This window comes from Felis catus, chromosome F2, assembly GCF_018350175.1.
Source record: "Felis catus isolate Fca126 chromosome F2, F.catus_Fca126_mat1.0, whole genome shotgun sequence".
NCBI classification, from domain to species: Eukaryota; Metazoa; Chordata; class Mammalia; order Carnivora; family Felidae; genus Felis; species Felis catus.
In genome coordinates, this window is record NC_058385.1 from 17,356,757 (window position 1) to 17,377,095 (window position 20,339).

Genomic DNA, 20,339 nt, shown 5'->3' on the forward strand with positions numbered 1-20,339 from the left:
CACACACACACACACACACACACGTATGTTTAGTTTATTTTAAACTGTCCTAATTTTAATGTATTTATAGTTATCTTAGATGCCAGTAGTATTTCATCTTTATCATAGAGTAGTTGCGAATATTGTGTTGCAATGTGTGATAAAATGGCTCATGAGTCTTTTAATCAAGATCAGAAAAAATTTTTTAACTTAAAAGTGAGAGTACTTTGAAATGTCTTTTTCTTTTCTTCCTTCCTTCCTTCCTTCCTTCCTTCCTTCCTTCCTTCCTTCCTTTTCTTCCTTTTCTTCCTTTTCTTCCTTTCTCTGTCACCCTAACTCTTGTGTATATTTGTAATCATTCTGTTTCAGTTTGTGTATGAAAAAACCTTTTTTTTTGTGAATGTGTGTTGATTTCATAGGTAACAAAATCTTTAAGTCCTATAATTTTTAGAAAGGAAACAGAAGTTTTTTTGGTCATCTAAATCTAAATGTAATCAGAAATTATTAAACCCTTTTTATATATTTTGCCATATCTTTGGATCACATTAGAAAGAAGGCTTAAGAAATTATTTCCTCATTTCATATGGGAACAGAAAATATATGTCTTGGAATCTAGAATTCAAATTCACCATTTTATATGTGTGAAATTGTGATGAGTTTAAATGTTTCACAAATTAAAATGTGCATAACCATCTAATCACAACTTTTCTAAATAATTATATTAGAGAATTGCTATTTGTAATTCTCTAGTAAAAATTATAGAATTCTTTTTTCTTTAACTAAAGGGAAAAACATTATATTTGCTACATTAAAAATTCTTGTTTAAAGAGAAACAATTACAAGTAATGACTAGAGGAATTTCTAAAATAAATTTCTTGTGAAAGACTCCCTGCCCCTCCAGCCCAATATCTAGTTTACATAGTGTTACAGATTTCTACATTTGTTCTCATCTTCTGTTTGCCTTAATTGCATCACAGTTTATGGAGGAAAGTACTTGAATATGTGTATTTTGAAAAATGTCCCAGATGATTCTGAAGAGTATTATCACCTTGGAACCACTGATACAGGATGAGAATACCTAGCCAATTAAAAATCTAGATGATAGGTTTTTAGTGTCATAGTAACATCTTAAATTTGTTAAATTTCTTAATTATTCCTAAATTTTACCATGAGTTGTGTATCAAGTTGCTCTAATATTTAATGTTTTCCATAGTACCTTGCTCCTGAAGTAATCAGAAAACAGCCCTATGACAACACTGTAGATTGGTGGTGCCTTGGTGCTGTTCTCTATGAAATGCTGTATGGATTGGTATGTATTTCTACTCTTTCATTATTATTCCAGTATATTTTAATTCTTTGAGTTTTCGCTCTCATTTTAGTAATCTGGAGGACTCTTAGTTAACACTAATAGAGCAATAGTAACCTGGTTAAACAAATCCAAAATCACATTAGGGATATGCACACACACACCAAAAAACTTTTGCTTTGTTACTGGTCTTTTAATGTCATTTTTTCTGTTGTACTAATCAGGTGTTCTCATCCCACTTGGATTTTTTAGAAGTAGATACTAGTTACAACATTAATATTATCCACTTTATTTTTTTTTTAATATTATCCACTTTCATTCAATTTACCCCAGTCATCATTCTGCCCAATTTCAAAAAGATGGGAAGAAAAATATTTTTGTATTTATCAGAAGATAATATCTTTCGGGTTTTGCCTTGTGTTTTATTTTTATAGGATATAATACACTGGTGCTCCACTTTTTTCACCATTGGGAACTTCCTCTTGCCTTTACCATAAACAGCATGTTTGGAAGATTTTATTGAAAAAAAAAGGGATGTTCACTATGAAATCAATTGCCCTGGTTTTTATTAATTAAAGACCCATAAGACCAACCAGAGCTTCTGATTAACATGTGTAAAGTTGTTCTACTGTATTGATTAATATCATTCCAACCAAAGCAAACAATTTAGGCAGTCAGTTTACATATTCTTACAGGAACAACACATGTTTTTCTTTAGGCTTTTTGAGATTTTTAGAATAGTTTCTAGAGTCCTTTTGTGGTCCCCTGAGTGTCCAGCAACCTCATGCTGGGAACTGTGCACTCATCTCCTATGCTGCTGCCCACACAAAGCTAAATAATACCATCAGCTGAGACCTGAGCTGGGGCTTGGTTTTTTTGTTTGTTTCACTTGTTTTGTGTGGGCTTTTCCCCCCCACTGAAAACTGGGGAGCTCTTAGTGTAATCTTAACACATAAGGCACATGTTAGAACATTTGTCTTATGTTGCAAATTTTGAATGATAGATTCCTATGACAACCAACACTGTCTCTTCTTTGCCCTTGCTTATTAAAAGAGTCGATTTCCTGGTTATGCTAGTGACTTGGAATACCTGATACACCTTACTTTCTTTAACTGCTGGATATTTGCCATCCTGTTATCTCTGAATCTTTCAAATTTCTTTAGAGGACCATGAAAATGTAAAATATTATCCTTGTATGTAAAATGCTGTTGCCTCAAAAGGGAACATTTGAAACATATATTTCATAAATGAGACTTTATTTAAAAATGAAGTTCAAGGGTGACCCAGTTAAGCATCTGACTCTTGATTTCAGGTCAGGTCATGATCTCATGGTGGTGAGACTGAGGCCTTATGTGGCGCTCCATACTGAATGTGGAGCCTGCTTGGGATTCTCTCTCTCTGCTCCTCCCCAGCTCACTTGCATGCTCTCACTCTCTCTTTCTCTCAAACCTTTAAAAGATTTTTTTTAAATAGAAAAATGAAAAAATGAATTTCAGTTTTAAAAAGTAAAAATGCGGGGTGCCTGGGTGGTGCAGTCGGTTGAGCGTCCGACCTCAGCTCAGGTCGCGATCTTGCGGTCCGTGGGTTCGAGCCCCACGTCGGGCTCTGGGCTGATGGCTGTGTCTCCTCCTCTCTCTGCCCCTCCCCCCTTCATGCTCTGTCTCTCTCTGTCTCAAAAATAAATGAACATTAAAAAAAAGAATTTAAAAAGTAAAAATGTTACGGGGTGCCTGAGTGGCTTAATCAGTTAAGTGTCCGACTTCAGCTCGGGTCATGATCTTACAGCTTATGGGTTCGAGCCCCATGTCGGGCTCTGTGCTGTCAGCTCAGAGCCCTGGAGCTGCTTTGGACTCTGTGTCTCCCTCTCTCTCTGCCCCTCCCCCCACTGGTGCTCTGTCTCTCTCTCAAAAATAAATAAAAGTGACAAGCCTATAGCTCCCTTAACTTTAAAAATTATTTTTAGTTTAAAACTTAACTGCATGATTAGTTAATCCTCATGTGGAAGCTCTACAGGTCTTTAAGCTGTAGCAATAGAATTGTAATTCTGCACAGTACACCCATAATACTGCCATTACCGCAAGTACTTAGGAAGGAGCACTATCTTCAGGTCTTCTCTCCTAGCAATCTCTGTTTTAATTAGTTTATTCTGAAGTCTCAAGAAATTATTTAATGTTTGATCTGTGTGGAATCTCTGCAATAATTCTTCCATTATGCTTCTGATGAGGTTGGTGGTTTTCTGTCAGATACTATTATGCAGTTTACACCTGTCTGCAGGGTGTTCCTAAACATTTCAGTGGCCACATAGTGGGCTCTACATGATGCTGGCTTTAAAAATTTTTTTTAACATTTATTTATTTTTGAGAGACAGAGCGTGAGCGGGGAGGGGCAGAGAGAGAGGGAGACACAGAATGCGAAGCAGGCTCCATCCAGTCTCTGAGCTGTCAGCACAGAGCCCGGCATGGGGCTTGAACTCATGAACCATGAGATCGTGACCTGAGCCGAAATCAGACGCCCACCCAACTCTTGATTTTGGTTCAGGTCATGGTCTCACGGTTCATGAGAACGAGCCCCACATCTGGTTCCCTGCTGACAGTGCGGAGCCTGCTTGGGATTTTCTCTCTCTCCCTCTCCCTCTCCCTCTCCCTCTCCCTCTCCCTCTCCCTCTCCCTCTCCCTCTCCCTCTCCCTCTCCCTCTCCCTCTCCCTCTCCCTCTCCCTCTCCCTCTCCCTCTCCCTCTCCCTCCCTCTCCCTCTCCCTCCCTCTCCCTCTCCCTCCCCCCTCCCCTCCCTTCCCCTCCCCTCCCTCCCTCCTTCTCTGCCCCTCCCCTGCTCTCTCTCTCTCTCTCTCTCTCTCTCTCTCTCTAAAAATAAACTTAAAAAAATAAAAACCAACCTCTTTGCATTGGAGACTATGCTGCAGATGTACACGTGCCCACAGAAACCTTTGCATTTCTGCAGCTGTCCAGACCCAGGCTGATTCCTGTAGATCAAGGCTGAATCCAATTCTCTGAACCTCATTTTGGTATAGTTCAATTAACACTAACTTCTGGGGCACCTGGGTGGCTTAGTTGGTTAAGTGTCCAACTTCGGCTCAGATCACGATCCCATGATTTGTGAGTTTGAGCCCTGCTTAGAGCCCTGTGTCAGGCTCTTCACTGGCATTGCAGAGCCTGCTTCAGATTCTCTCTCTCTCTGCCCTGCCTGGCTCACACTCTCTCTCTAAAAAATAAACATAAAAAAAAAAAAAAAAAAAACACTGGGTGCTTGAGTGGCTCAGTCGTTTAAATGTCTGACTTATGCTCAGGTCATGATCTCATTGTGGGTTCAAGCCCCGCATGGATCTCTGTGCTGACAGTGTGGAGCCTGCTTGGGATTCTCTCTCTCTCCTCTCTCTGCCCCTCCCCTGCACGCACACGCACATGTGCACACACATACACTCTCTCTCTCTCAAAATGAATAAACTTTAAAAATAAAATAAACTTTAAAAATAAACTTTAAAAATAAAATAATAATTTAAAAAAAAAACTAACTTTTTTTTCCTTTTTTTTCCCAGCCTCCTTTTTATTGCCGAGATGTAGCTGAAATGTATGACAATATTCTTCACAAGCCCCTAAGTTTGAGGCCAGGAGTGAGCCTCACAGCCTGGTCCATTCTGGAAGAACTCCTAGAGAAAGACAGGCAAAATCGACTCGGTGCCAAAGAAGACTTTGTATGTACATCCTTCCCAGTACCACTTTATTTAAGCTTATTTGAGCCCTGAAGAAAAATTCTTATTTTATGTGGCATTTAATGGGATGAATGTAACTCTTCAATAACACCATGAAAAAAAAGCACATGTGTCCCAGCAGTTTTTACCATGTTTATATGGTGTGAAGCACTTGCATGTATGTTTTTTTGTTTGATCTTTATGACCGTTTGAGCCTCTCTGCTTCACCCCTCACATCCTGCTTTCACACCCTATATAAATTTTTTTTTAATTTTGAGAGCACACGTGGGGAGAGTGGTGGAGAGAGAGAGAGAGAGAGAGAGAGAGAGAGAGAGAGAGAATCTTAAGCCAGCTCCACGCTCAGCGTGGAGCCCAATGTAGGGCTCAATACCATGAACCCTGAGCTGAAATTGGGAGTCGGACTCTCAGCCAACTGAGCCACCCAGACACCCCTCATACCCTATTATATATTTTTTTCATTTATAAGAATTTCCCCTCCCTTTTTAAAAAATGTGTGGCATGAATTTTGTGATTACCTAAACTTTTAAATCATTTTATTGAAACAGAATTTATAAGTGGCTCCTGTCTGCATGAGGTAATGCCTTTTGCCTTGAACTAACATTAAATAACTTTTTTTCCTGAGAATTTGGTGGCACCTCTCTGAGGTAATCATAGAATCTACAGGTTTGGTGGGTCTTTTTTGGTTTTTTGGTTTTTTTTAAATTAGGGCAGTTAGGGGCACCCGGCTGACTCAGTTGGTGTAGCATGTGACTCTTGATCTTGAGGTTGTGGGTTTGAGCCCCACCTTGGGTGTAGAGATTACTTAAAAATAAAAAATCTTTTTAAAAAATTAGTGTAAATTAAATTGCTTATGTAGCTACTGGTGTTATGTTGGTGTGTCAACATGGACTTTTAAACTCAACTTTCTCACAAATTCTTGGGGATTCTTTTATCAGTCCTGAACTTGAGCTGTGAATAACAAACTTGTCTGCTGGAGCTTTTCCTTTCCCACACTCCCCAGTACGTAGCTCTGTCAACAGTTTTCTGCCTAGCTTGGATTCATTCCATAGTCCATTGGTTTTATTCAGTCTTTCTAATACTTCACATCTTCTTGCCCCTTGGGCCTTTTATGGAATTCGCTGCCAGAAATCACAACCCTGGATGAATCCACTTGTCATCTTCTGGGCTGCTAAACAGTGCTGAAGAAGGCTGTCCCACTGGGCATATTGGAAGCACTATGAAGTTTAGTCATTAATCTCCTTTGTGCTTCATCGCTGCTTGGTAATGTTCCTGTGTTTCTCTAGCTGCTTCTCCTGCTGTCTGTATTAATGATTTCAGACCTTCTCTCCAAATTTCCAGACTCCTTTTCTTCACTTTTAGCAGATGATCTTGCCTTCTATTTTATAGGGAAAGTAGAATCAGCAGAGTGGAACTAACTCAGCCTCGCTGTCAGATTTGAAGACCTGCTCACTCCTGCTTGCTGTCATTTCCTTCTTCCTAATGTAGTGGACAAGGCCAGTTTGTACATCTGCACTGGATCCTGACTTCTTGCAGGGAACCCTGTGCATGCTATTTTTCTGCACAGATAACTGCTTCCTTTTGTTAGAGTGCATTCCAAGCAATAATGAGACATTATCAAATCTCTTGCTTCTTAAACTGAAAACCCTCAACCATGCTGGCCTGCCAGGTAATAACTTTTTCCCTTCATAAAAGTTTCTGTGTTGATTTTTTTCTTTCCCAGCCTCTTCTCATTTCTCAATTTACCAAAAATAGCTACTAGAATTGCTAAATCCCTCTATTCCTCAACTTGCCTTCTCAGCAGTATTAAACTTCCAACACTCTTTCTTGTTCCATAGGCTTCTGCAAGAGCCCACAGTCATCTCATTCTGTATTTCCAGGCCCTCCTCCGTAATGTCCTGTGTAAGCCACTTTCTTCAACCTGATGGTTAAATGTTGTGGTTCCTTGTGGTTGGCCTAAACCCCCTTTTCTTCTTCTGTGTTCTCTTTCTGGACAGTCTCAGTTGGCCCAGTGGCTTTGGTTATCTCTGTGTTTTCATCTCACACGTTTATAACTTCAGTCCAGACCTCTCTTCTTAACTCTGGACTCATAATACTTACATGTTCAGCACCAGTCTTTGGATTTCTGGTTAGTACCTTAAACACAGCATATTCAAAACTGCTGAACTCCTGCCATCTTCCTTTTGTGTGCCTCAGGTCAGAAATATGAGTCATTCTCTACTTCTCTCTCTTCCTTCCATATTCAACCAACAGCCAGATCCTGTTGCATTTGCCTCCTAAATCTTTCCTATAGCTATACACTCTTCTACTTGACTGTGACTACACTTTTCCTACCTTTTTCAACTTTTTTTTTTAATTTAATTTAATTTTTTTTATTTTATTTTATTTTTTTTCCAACGTTTATTTATTTTTGGGACAGAGAGAGACAGAGCTTGAACGGGGGAGGGGCAGAGAGAGAGGGAGACACAGAATCGGAAACAGGCTCCAGGCTCCGAGCCATCAGCCCAGAGCCTGACGCGGGGCTCCAACTCACGGACCGCGAGATCGTGACCTGGCTGAAGTCGGACGCTTAACCGACTGCGCCACCCAGGCGCCCCTTAATTTTATTTTTAAGTAATCTTTCCATCCAGCTTGAGCCCCAAACCCACAACCCCGAGATCAAGAGTTGCACACTCCACCAACTGAGCCAGGTACCCTTACCATTTTCAACTTTTTTTTTGCCACAACAGTAGCTCTGTTTCCTTAATCTGGCCATGGCTTTCCAGTCCATTTCCCTATTACATTCAAGTCTTAAAAAAAACAAACCGGAAATCCCTTATATTTGTGACATTCCCGTATCTAAAAATACCCTGATGGCTTTTCGTAATCCTAGGATAAAATTCAAAATTCTTAATGTAATTCTTTAACCAGTATGATATGTCAGTTTACCTCTTAGGCTTCACCTTGTGTGACAGTCCCAATCCTTCCCTGTATTTTAAGTTTATTTATTTATTTTGAGAGAGAGCATGCACATGCATGCACGTACAAGCAGGGGAGGGACTGAGAGAGGAAGAGGGAGAATCCCAAGCAGTCTCTGTGCTGTCAGTTTAGAGCCCGATGTGGGGCTCAAACTCACGAATCATGAGATTTTGTCCTGAGCTGAAACCAGGAGTCAGACACTTAGCCGACTGAATCACCCAGGTGCCCCTTGGCTCGTTTTCTTCATCAAACTAACCTCTTTGCCACATGAGGGCCTTCATATTCTGCCTGGAATGTTCTCCCCATCATTTTTTATCTAATTTTTATCATCTTTCAGACTTCTGATCAAACATTACTTAGTCTCCAAGATGTCTTTTTAAACCCACCAAACTAGGTTGGATCCTACTTTATACACTTCTGTGTCCCCTTGCAGGGAAAATAACTGGAATAAATACTGTGCCATCTTTTGATAATACTAACCCAGAATAGAATTTTTTTTTTTTTTTTTTTTTTTGGTAAAATAGCTCATCCCCTTGATTTTACCTCTGCCCCACTGTGTAAAAAACTTTTTGCCTAACTTCTTTTTTACCTCTGCCATTCAGACAATAATTATAGTTCTTTGTAGCTATGTAGTACCTTATTCTTTTCATACCTCTTTTATTTCCATATTTTCCATTGGTCCTTAAAGCAACCTGTGAGGTATCTCTATTTTACCTATGAAGAAACTCTTACTGTGAAGAGGATATAACTTAAGTTGGTCATTCCAAGTAACTGTCTTTCCTGTTTTGCTCTGGCAGTCTCTCCCCTATGCCATTTTGCTACATGAATAACATAAACATGTACCTAAAAAGAATTAGTGAGGGACAAAGTGGTAATGGTTTGCCTTCATATAATTCTTCAGTGAGTACTTAATTATATTTTTCAACATTATAAAAAATATATGTATTTTCTTTAACATTCTAGCTTGAAATTCAGAATCATCCTTTTTTTGAATCACTCAGCTGGACTGATCTTGTACAAAAGAAGATTCCACCACCATTTAATCCTAATGTGGTAAGTATATATCCAAATCTTGCTTTCTAAAATAGTAAAATGGAATAAATAAATAAATAAATAAATAAATAAATAAATAAATAAATAAATAGTGAAATGTAGAACTATATAGCTCATCATAACTTTGGCAATAGATCTCAAAATCTCATGTGAATGAAATTGAATCAGTACCTTAAATACTTTAAAAATCTGTTTCTCAGCATTTTCTAGTATACTGATAACTTCAAGATGACCAATAAGATTATAGCTACATTGCATTGGTAAAAGTATCTCCTAGCACAGCAATTATGAAATGTTTCTTTGGAGCATGTATAAGAAAGGGATGAGTTCATTAGATTAAAAAAGATGCAAATTGGGGCACCTGGGTGGCTCAGTCTGTTAAAGCTCCAGCTCTTGATTTTGGCTCAGGTCATAATCTTAGGGTCATGGGATTGAGCCCCACATCCACGTTCAGTGTGGAACCACCTTAAGATTCTCTCTCTGTCCTTTTGCTCCTCTCCCCTGCCTCATGTTCTCTCTCTCTCTATTAAAAAAAATAATAAATAAATAAAAAAATAAAAAAAAAGCATACCTCTAGATTTAGAGAGGATTGTGCTTTAAATAATTCTTTTTTAATTTTAAGTAACATTAATGCATCTTTTTTCTACATTGATATAAAACTAGGCACAGGCAAACATTAATGGTAATGTAAATTGTCATATCCCTTTTTGGAAAATAAAATTTTCATGTTAGCTTGACTTGGTAAATCAGCTGACAGAAAAAATTTACATAAACATAATTTTTTTTAAAGCTGAAAGCTACATTGAAGATTAAGTTGGAAATTTGGGGAAATAAATATAGAACAATAGGGAATTTTTTAATTATCCATAGTAGACCAATAATATTACTAAACTATTGATAGCTATATATATAGGCATATATACTTTTATGATACTTTTATGCATCACAGTATGAAGTTTATTCCCCATACTGCCAGGTTACTGCCATTACTGTCCTCCTTATTATACATGATTTATAAATGAAGAAATAAAAGTCAGAGATGCCACATAGCTGATTTGAAAAGTAGCAGAGCAAGGATTCAAATCTGTGCCTTATTCCAAAGTCACTATTCTTTCTATGCTTTCTTGTGCTTGAGTGTCTAATTAAGTAAATGATAATAATAAATACAGAAATAAGGGTGCACCTGGGTGGCTCAGTACGTTGAGCATCTGACTCTGGTTCATGTCATGATCTCCCATGAGTTTGAGGCCCACATCGGACTTGCTGCTGTCAGCGCAGAGCCTGCTTTGGATCCTCTATCCCCCTCTCTCTCTGCCCCTCCCCCGCTGTTTCCCTCCCTCCCACCTACCCCCCCCCAAATATTTTTTTAAATGAGCAGACACTTAGAAAATTCTTATAATGCTAAATAAAAACATGGCAATTATGGGGTGCCTGGGTGGAATTCTTTCTTCCTCTCTCTTTGCCCCTACCCAACTTGTGCTCTCTCTCTCAAAATAAATAAACTTAAAAAAAATGGCAGTTATAATTTTTGTGACTTACGATTATAGCAGTAAAAATAACACATAAGGACTGGAAGAGAATATAATATAAACCAAGATTAATTTGGGTTTGCAGGGTCACGGGTGAACTTGTGTTTCTTTTATTTAAAGTTTTTTGGTGTTGCGAAATTCATGAAAGACTTTTTAGTAGATTAGTGCAGGATAAGGAAAATACTTTAGGAAAGTATTATTTAGTCTACTCAGATTTTGTTAAATGTTTGTTTCAATGCATTGCTCATGGCTGTTAATATTTAGTAGGTGTGATATTGTACACCTATTAACAGAACATTTATAGATTGCCTCATTTCATTTAGCTTATCCAGAAGTGACTGTTTTAGAAGTAAGGACAGACTCCATTAAGGACAGTTTTGTCCCTAATTTCTAGAGTTTGCAGTAAGAACCTAGGGCCTTTAAGAATTATTTTCTTTTTGGGGCGCCTGGGTGGCGCAGTCAGTTAAGCGTCCGACTTCAGCCAGGTCACGATCTCACGGTCCGTGAGTTCGAGCCCCGCATCAGGCTCTGGGCTGATGGCTCGGAGCCTGGAGCCTGCTTCCGATTCTGTGTCTCCCTCTCTCTCTGCCCCTCCCCCATTCATGCTCTGTCTCTCTCTGTCCCATAAATAAATAAATAAATAAATAAATAAATAAATAAATAAATAAAAAAGAATTATTTTCTTTTTATTTTTACATTGAAAGTCTTACTGACTTTAGTTATCTTCAAATAAATAGGTCATCAGGCACATTGAAGAGTTGAGTTAGGTACTCCTAAGCAATACTGGAAATGGAAACAATGTAGACTTCAGAGTTAGATACCTCAGTTGGGATTCCTGCCTTTTTATGACTAATTAAACTTTTTTAAAGCAAGATCCACAACCAAGAAGCCACAGGGGGGGGAATTGTAAATTTGGCCACATTAAATCTAGAAAGGTCTACATGAAAAAAAAAAAATGCAGACAACAAACTGGAGAAAATTTCTTTAACACATAAAGCATTCTTGTAAGTCAATGAGAAAAAAGACCAATTACCAATAGAAACATGAACAAAAGACACAAAATACACAGTTACAGAAGAATAAATACAGCTTTTAAATATATGAAAAGAGTTCAAACTCAGGTTACCATTTTTCACTTAACAGATTAACAAAGATCAGAAAGCTAGAGTATGATTAAGTAGATGTTCTTAATACTTGCATCCTTTTTTTTTTTTAACATTGACAGCAATTCTTTGAAATAGTTCTGCTATTTTCCATGTAATACAGATGAGTTAACTTAGTCACAGAAATGGTTAATAGTTTGCCCAGAGTTTAAAATTGAAGAACTAGGGGCGTCTGGGTGGCTCAGTTGGTTAAGCCTCTGACTCTTGATTTTGGCTCAGGTAGGTCATGATACTTAGCCCCTCATCCAGTTCTGTGCAGATGGCACGGAGCCTGCTTGGGATTCTCTCTCTCCCTCTCTCTCTTCCCCTTTCCCGCTTGTGCATGCACACACACACATGCTTGCTCATGCGCGCTCTCTCAAAATAAACATTTTTTAAAAATAAAATAAAGTTGAAGAACTAGAATTTGAGCTCAGGCTCTTTGAAGACAAAACCTCCCTAACTCTTAACATAAGCAATACAGTATTATCCCTGTTACTGCTAGCCAACCCATAACGGCATTCACAAAATACCTATAAAATCAAGTAGAAGCATATTTGCCATCATTTACTGAACACCTTCTACATGTCAGATTCTGGGAATTTTATGTATTCACACATCAGATCCTCACAAAAACCTTAACAGGTGGGTGGTACTATTTTTACTTTACAGAAGCAGAAATGAGCTCACAGAGAGGTATTTTATATAAAAAATTATAGCTAGCAAATTTCATAGCCAGAATTCAAACCTTAGTCTTATTCCAGAGCCCATACTTCTTAGAATAACAAGTAAGGATTTGACATTTTTTATATGTACCTAAATTCAGTTTCTTCCTCTTCAGTGGGGGAATTTCTCATATTGAGGGATCTAGTATTCTGGGTTTCCCTTGTCTCTGCTCCACTGTTTGTAGACCTACCTGCCAGACTAACTATATCCTTAGCTTAAAATATCTTCTCTGGATCCTTGTCTTTTACCTCAGTTAGACTTGATGACTTGGACATGCTAAGGATTCCCACCCCTTAAAGCAGAGGTAATCTAGAGATTCAGGGATGAGCTCTAAGAGTGAGTCACCTGAATTTGTATCTCAACTTTTATCTGCAAATACATTGGAAGCGGAGAGTCCATTAGGTTGTATCAAATTTGTAAAGGAAGATTAAGAACCGCTGCCATCGAGCAGCTGCCATGCTTTACTTCCCAGGTTCTTGGCCACTTCAGGCCTCTAAAGCTAAGGTGTCACAGGCGAATGCTTAACGACCTCTGTAGCGCAAAGAGTGTTTAACTTGCACGGTTTTATTTACAACGCCTTCATTCTTTAAGCAAAAGGCTTTACCTACCCAGAGTTCAGAAACTGAGAGGCAAGCATTTTTCTGCAAGTTCAAGTGAAAAGTGCCATCTTGAAAACCTACTTGGGCTCCTTTTCTAAACTTAGAGGTGGTGATGGGTAGAGAGAAAGGGAGTCAGTTGGAGGGCCTGAGGTTCACATTGACTTAGGTAAGGACTCTGTTATGCTAGCCACCCTTGTCTCCCCACAGCTCCCAACAGAAAGAACTTTGTTAGGACAGATAACCTCACCTAAATAATAAACTCTGGAAAGGAAAAGCAGAAATTGCTTCGAAGAAGTGACGAAGTAGGAAGACATCTAAACTTGCCAGGAATAAATACACAAATTCGTGAAGGGGTTTTAATGAAAGACTAAATTAATGAAAACAGAAGCTAAGATGAGGGGCACCTGGGTGGCTCAGTCGGTTAAGCATCCAACTTGAGCTCAGGTCATGACCTCGTGGTTTGTGAGATCCAACCCCATGTCGGGCTCTGTGCTGACAGCTCAGAGCCTGGAGCCTGCTTCGGATTCTGTCTCCCTCTCTCTCTCTGCCCCTTCGCCATTCACACTGTCTCTCTTTCTCTCTCTCTCTCTCTCTCAAAAATATTTTTTAAAAAAAGCTAAGAGGAATAATAATATGCTTTTGATGTTTTAGGCGGGACCAGATGATATCAGGAACTTTGATGCAGCATTTACAGAAGAAACAGTTCCGTATTCTGTGTGTGTGTCTTCTGACTATTCTATAGTGAATGCCAGTGTACTGGAGGCAGATGATGCATTTGTCGGTTTCTCTTATGCACCTCCTTCAGAAGATTTATTTTTGTGAACAGTTTGCCATCCAGAAACCATTGAGGCGAATACAAGCCTACAGATGAGACTGAAACTCCTGTTTGTGTGAATATATTCAAATCTGTTTAACTAGTGCCTCATTTTTACATGTAATGTTAAATATGAAAAATGTATTTTCTGCTGTATGCAAGAAAATAGGGCATTTCAAAGAGCTAAGTTTTGGATTAAAATTTGTATTGTTGTTTATTAGCTTATTTTTAAACAAATTTTAAAAGCTATTGTTCTCAGCATTAACCTATTTTTAAAGAAAACTTTTTGCTAATGACTGTTTTTCCCCCTCAGTTTACACTAACATCTACCCAAGACAGACTATTTTGCAACAGCCTATTTCAGTTCAGTTAACATAAATTAATGCCTTTGTAACTCTCTACTTTGACCTTTGTTCTCAGATCAGAACTATGCAATTGGTATGTGGTTAAGAAGAAATCACATCTTTCCATGAGAAGTCGTTGGTTGACATAATCAGTTCTTCGTAGGATTAAAATGTAAAAGCATAGTTAACACATGGGCTGTGAGTTAACACTTGGAGTAAGTGTTCATTCTGCAGATCAAATTAAGAAATAACAAGGAGATCCTTTACTTTTGAAATACCAATTCAAATTTGCAAATTTTTTTTTTCTGTAAGAAAAGTAAAAGCTTAATAGTTAGAAGGTTTAAATATTCCCAAAGATCTGAAGGGTAATAAAATACTACTGGATTTTTTTTTTAGGTGGTGCCAAAAATGAATGTCTCTGTGTCATGTATTTATATTACAAATACATTCTATTTATGTTCTTTCTGGTCTTTTGATGTTATTGTTAAGTAGGCCTAAATCTCAGTATTTGCTTTTGCAGACAGCTGTGTAAAACTGTTTTTCTAATTGGTTAATAAGTGAAAAATATTGAGCTTTCTGGAGTTTTTACCTAATTGGGAATTAAAAAATAGAATAGTAAATTCTAGGTCAGTGTGAATATATATATTTCGCTACAATGTAACAAGTTAAAAATAATTCCAGCAGATGCAATGACAGTATCTTACTTGTCTTACAAAAAGTACAGGAAACTGACCTTAAAATCATACTAAAAACCAACTAACTGTGGACTTGTCACTATGAAGAGAATACAGAAAAACTAAAAAGAGTGCTTGTCTTGGAATTCTGCTTCTTAGAGTAGAGATTCTTCAAGTCATGTAGGAAACATTGTGAAAGTTTCGAGACCAACTTTAAAAGCTTAAGGAACAAGCATTCTTTCCATGTATTTCCTCTTGAGAAAAAAATCACAGAAGCATTTCACACCAATACCCTTTGGCTTAAAAACGTTCATCAAAATGGGGTGGGGGAGTGTGCTTTTGTTAGATTAATAATATTTGCATCCAATACACTGAATCTTACTTTAGAGGTAAGACTTTAATAGGGACACTGTAAATATTTGGTTTATTTGGCACTACTGTAAGTTCTGCTTTTACACAAAGCTCTTTGCTTATTATAAAGCAAAATAAAAACTGTAGTCTCCTGTATGATTTATTTTTTACTCAGCCACTCGTTAATTAAACTGCCAAAAATTAAAGTGCAATATTGTATATTTTTAAGAACAAATTTAAAATATTATGCTGATGTTTATTGGATACAAGAAATACAACTCTTACAGTAAAATAAAACTAGCAAAAAGATTAATAATCCTCTAATTCCTGTCATTATTTTAAATTAAATTTGTGATGGTTTATAAAAGTCATTACAAAAATGATTTGCATATGTGAGGAATAAAAGTATAAAACTTAAATATTTGGACACATAAAAATTAGATTATATGGATTATCATAGGCTGACATATTTAATATTCAGGGAACAAAACCTCTTCCAAGTTTCAAGTTTATTTTTTCTTTCATAGCATGCTAAGTCTTTTAGAAAAGAAGTGTGTGCCCTTTGAATAGTTGAACCATTTCATGGCTATTACCAAAATAAACTCAGAGGTCTAAATGAAGACTGCCTAACATTCTTCATGTTATCCATACCTCTTATTTTATTGCATATGGTACAGTGTGGAGCTTCCCAGCCATTGTTACATTATAGCACACACTGAAAATTACAAATTTTTGGCATACCTGAGGAGAGGTGCTAAATGATGCAGGTACTGGCAAGCAGGTTCTCTGTTCAAGATTTTTAAATTCCAAAATAATTTCTGAACTTAAGATATTTACAGAGAGAGCCAACAAACACTGTTTGGATTTAATTTTAGCAATGGTGAACATTTAAAAGGTGGTTTAAATATTTGAAAGATTTATTGTAAAATTTTATCACTATAAAAACCATTACCAGTGTCTTTTAGCATACTTGTTAACTAGTAATTATCCATAGGCATAATATTACAAAACTTTACATATTTTATGAGTCATTCTTTTGTACATCATACACTATGTGAAAAACAGGAGTGAGAATTACAGGAACGTTTTTGGTGATGTTTGAATGACTTTTTTCAATAAAGTGTTTTGAAATTAATAACTTAATTCCTCATTTATGTAGTTTGGAAATTAGGTCTGTTTTAAAAATGGGATTTCCTGCCACTTACCTTTAAATTTTTTTTTTCTTTTTTTTTTCAACGTTTATTTATTTTTGGGACAGAGAGAGACAGAGCATGAACGGGGGAGGGGCAGAGAGAGAGGGAGACACAGAATCGGAAACAGGCTCCAGGCTCCGAGCCATCAGCCCAGAGCCCGACGCGGGGCTCGAACTCACGGACTGCGAGATCGTGACCTGGCTGAAGTCGGACGCTTAACCGACTGCGCCACCCAGGCGCCCCCTGCCACTTACCTTTAAAGTCAGTGTTTACAATTCTGTGGATTTTTATAGATTATTCCATATCCCAAGGTCATTGTTCATTTATGTAGAACCCTAGAAATATGTAGATGAGTTTTAGGTGGCTTGAGTACGTTGAAATAATATGCCAACTTCTGTGTATAAATGAAATTGACTTGGGACAGGAAGTTGTGTTACATGGCTTTGTTCAGATGCCCAAAAGGATTCACTGCTGTAAAATGATTGGGCTTCTTCTCTGCCATTTTTGTTCTCCTTTACTCACCTCTAATTAAGAGAAATTGCTCTTGGGGCACCTGAGTGGCTCAGTTGATGGAGCATCCGACTCTTGATTTCAGCTCAGGTCATGATCCCCAGGGTCGTGGGATCGAGCCCCACATTGGGCTCCACACTGGGTGTGTGTAGCCTACTTAAGATTCTCTCTCTCTCTCTAAAAATAAAAAGAATTAATTTTGTTGTTGTTGTTTAAAGAAATTGCCTTCTAACTTCCCTGAAATCATTCCAATTGGGAATTTTTGTATCTTTATCATTTTTGGTGTCTTGGGAATATTGCATAATCATTCATTTGTAATCCTTTAAACATAGTCCTTAATAGTTAAAAGGACCACTATGCAAAAATATTTAATTTTGCTATTCCCTTACATCATGCCCATTTTTATAGAGGTAATTGAGAAAGAAATACAGCTGTCTCAAAATGTACCTTTTAAATAATTTACCCAAAGTCAAGAGAGTATAGTTTAAAAGCATATTACACAAAAAAAGCCTATGAGAAGTATAAATTCAGAGTGATATTTATAGCAGTGAAGTAGCTAATCAAAGGATCCTACAAACAAAAGGTTAATTTTACATATACTGAAAATGATGAATCATATGAATCTTAGTAACGTAAAACAAAAATTGCATCACTTTACATAACCTTCTCACTGGAAGAACCAGACACATTTGGTGATTTTACAAATCTTGTGCTCAAATGTAACATGGAAGTTTTTACTATAAATTCTCTTTTGCAGTAATATATCTCACAGATTTATCATTTTCTTCTAACATTTTTCAGCATTTTCATGTTATTAGGAAGCAGAGATTTGCACTTCAAGTTTAGGTAAGTTTCTGTGGGAAATTCCACAATGAGTTGTCAATATTTAAGTGTTACTGTGTTAACTTATGGATTCCAGTAGGCGGTAAAACAGACTTACCCAAATAGTCTAATTTGATCTCAGTGTGTTAGACGTTTTCAGTTCTTTCCAGATAGTAGTTAATATAGCTTTGCTTTGTTGAATTTTTCTCTTATATGTCAATGATAGTAATAATAGAAAAATTACAACCTACTTTGCTAATGATACAGTGATGTTGAACATTAACACTTACTTTAGATAGCCCTAGCTATATGCCTCAGTTGGGTGTCAAAAGCAGAGTTTTGTGTTTGTCAAAACTCATACGACTTGAATACTTAAGAGTTGTGTGTTTTGCTTCATATAAATTATACCTCAGTGAAAAATATTCAAAATAAAAACAGTTATATATGATAAAAAGTAAAATATAAGTAATCCAAAATGCTACCATCTTAAGTATTTGAGCCATTGTACCACATTACATGTGAAAGAATTCAGGAATTTGCAGCCAAAGAAAAACTAAAGGCAAAGAGGTGAAACTAGCACAACCTGAGGCATGTAAGCATATAAGAATGCACAACAGGGACTTCCAGTTTCCCCTGTAAAGTGCTTAGAAGCTGCCAAGTAAACTGAACAGACTGAATCATCAACTCTTCTTGGATACAGAAGAGAGAGGACACAGGGCAAACTGCTACCCCTAACACTGGGGAGATGGGTGAATATAGAGAATTGGAACTTACTGGAGCAGAGACTCAAACACTGCGGGAGCCAGTGCAGGAGTAAGAAAACCTGAACTAGATCTAACAAATTGCTGGAGGCTAAGTGTAGACCACTGAGACTTCAAAAGTCCAGGGGGACCCAGTCTTAGGGATCCCTACAGTTTTGTGAAATTGACCACCTAGCTTCTCACAAGAAATATCGGGGAAAAATTCTCTTGTGCTTCCAGCAGGAGGAGAAAAGGGACAATTTTCTCTCTTTTTTAAAGAATGCAAGCAAAGGAGGGCAAAGTGAGGGGGACAGAGGATCTGAAGCAGGCCCTGTGCTGACAGCAGTGAGCCCAATGTGAGGCTTGAACTCACAAACTGTGAGATGAAAACCTGAGCTGAAGTTGGACGCCCAACTGACTGAGCAACCCAGGTGCCCCAGGGACAATTTTCAAATATGCCAGGATATTCTGGTCTTCTAACTTTAGGAAAAACTAGTTAGTCAGAATGTCACCTGCAGGGGTTTTCTCAGAGTCTAACAGAGACTAATGTACAAGAAGGAAAGTACCAAACTTATAGTCAGTTCAACTCTTATGTGTAGGAGAAGGGACCCAAGTTCAGTCCACTCCACCCACCCTGTCCCACCTAATGAGGGAGAAAAAATCTAAGAAAGACACTTAAGTTTGTCCAGAGGCATAGGTTTACTAAAATAAGGACCTATCAAAAGGAGTATAGAACACTTCCCCTTCCACTATACCACATTGCCACATTTTAAAAGACCTATTTGTAGCACTTCCTTTTACCCACTACATCATATCTGGCTACCAAGAAAAATTACAAGGCATACTAAAAGGCAAAAAGCAAAACAAAACAAAACACCCCCACAAATTACAATTTGAACAGATACAGCATCAGAAACAGACATGGCAGGATGTTGGAATTATCAGACCATGAGTTTTAAAAAAATATGTTTAATATGTTTAGGGCCCAAATGGATAAAGTAAGAACAGATGGGTTATGTAAGCAAAGAGAAGGAAATCATAAGACTAAAGAGAAATGCTGGAGATTTAAACAACAAAAACTAACAAATGAGAAATACCTTTCATGAGCTTATTAGTATACTGGACATGGCTGAGGAAAGAATCTCTGAGCTTGAGGTTATTTCAGTAAAAATCTCCAAAGCTGAAAAGCAAAGAGAGCAAAGACTGAAGAAAACAGAACCATATCTAGGGACAGTGGGACAACTACAGAAGGTTTGTAATGTACATGTATAGAAATACCAGAGGGACAAGAAAGAGAAAGAAAAAATATTTGAAGTTATGACAGAATTTTCCCAAATTAATATCAGACACCAAACCATGGATTGAAGAAGTTCAGGATTACCAAGTAAGATAAATACCAAAAAATTATACTGAAGCATGTCATTTTCAAACTTCAGAAAATCAAAGATAATGAAAACAACCTGAAAGAAACTGGAGGAAAAACATTATAGAGGAACAAAGATAAGAATTACACCTGACTTGCGCCTAGGTGGCTCAGTTAAGTGTCCAACTCTTGATTTCAGCTCAGGTCATGATCTCACAATTTATAGGATCAAGCCCAAAGTCAGTCTGTGTGTTGACAGTGCAGAGCCTGCTTGTGATTCTCTCTCCCTCTCTCTCTGACCTTCACCCCTCCCCCTCTCTCAAAATAAATAAACATTTAAGGGAAAAAAAGAATTACACCTGATTTGTCGTCGGAAATCCTGCAAGCAAGAAGAATGGAGTGAAAGTGCTAAGAGAGGGGCACCTGCCAGGCTCAGTCAGTGGAGCATGCAACTTTTGATCTGTGGGCTGTGAGTTTGAGCCCCACATTGGGTGTAGATATTACTTAAAAGTA

At 37.6% G+C, this 20,339-nt stretch overlaps 1 protein-coding gene across 3 annotated transcripts in view; it reads left to right on the forward strand.

Annotated features, from left to right (window-relative positions):
• SGK3 (serum/glucocorticoid regulated kinase family member 3) overlaps positions 1-16,333 on the forward strand; it is an 84,120-nt gene extending 67,787 nt beyond the window's left edge. For all 3 annotated transcript variants that reach the window (XM_011291369.3, XM_045049549.1, XM_045049550.1), the window contains 4 exons: positions 1,193-1,288; positions 4,838-4,993; positions 8,930-9,019; positions 13,667-16,333. In XM_011291369.3, coding sequence (XP_011289671.1) covers positions 1,193-1,288; positions 4,838-4,993; positions 8,930-9,019; positions 13,667-13,837 — 513 coding nt within the window. In that variant the 3' untranslated portion in view covers positions 13,838-16,333. The remainder of the gene's footprint in view (positions 1-1,192; positions 1,289-4,837; positions 4,994-8,929; positions 9,020-13,666) is intronic.
• Positions 16,334-20,339: the final 4,006 nt, after the last annotated feature.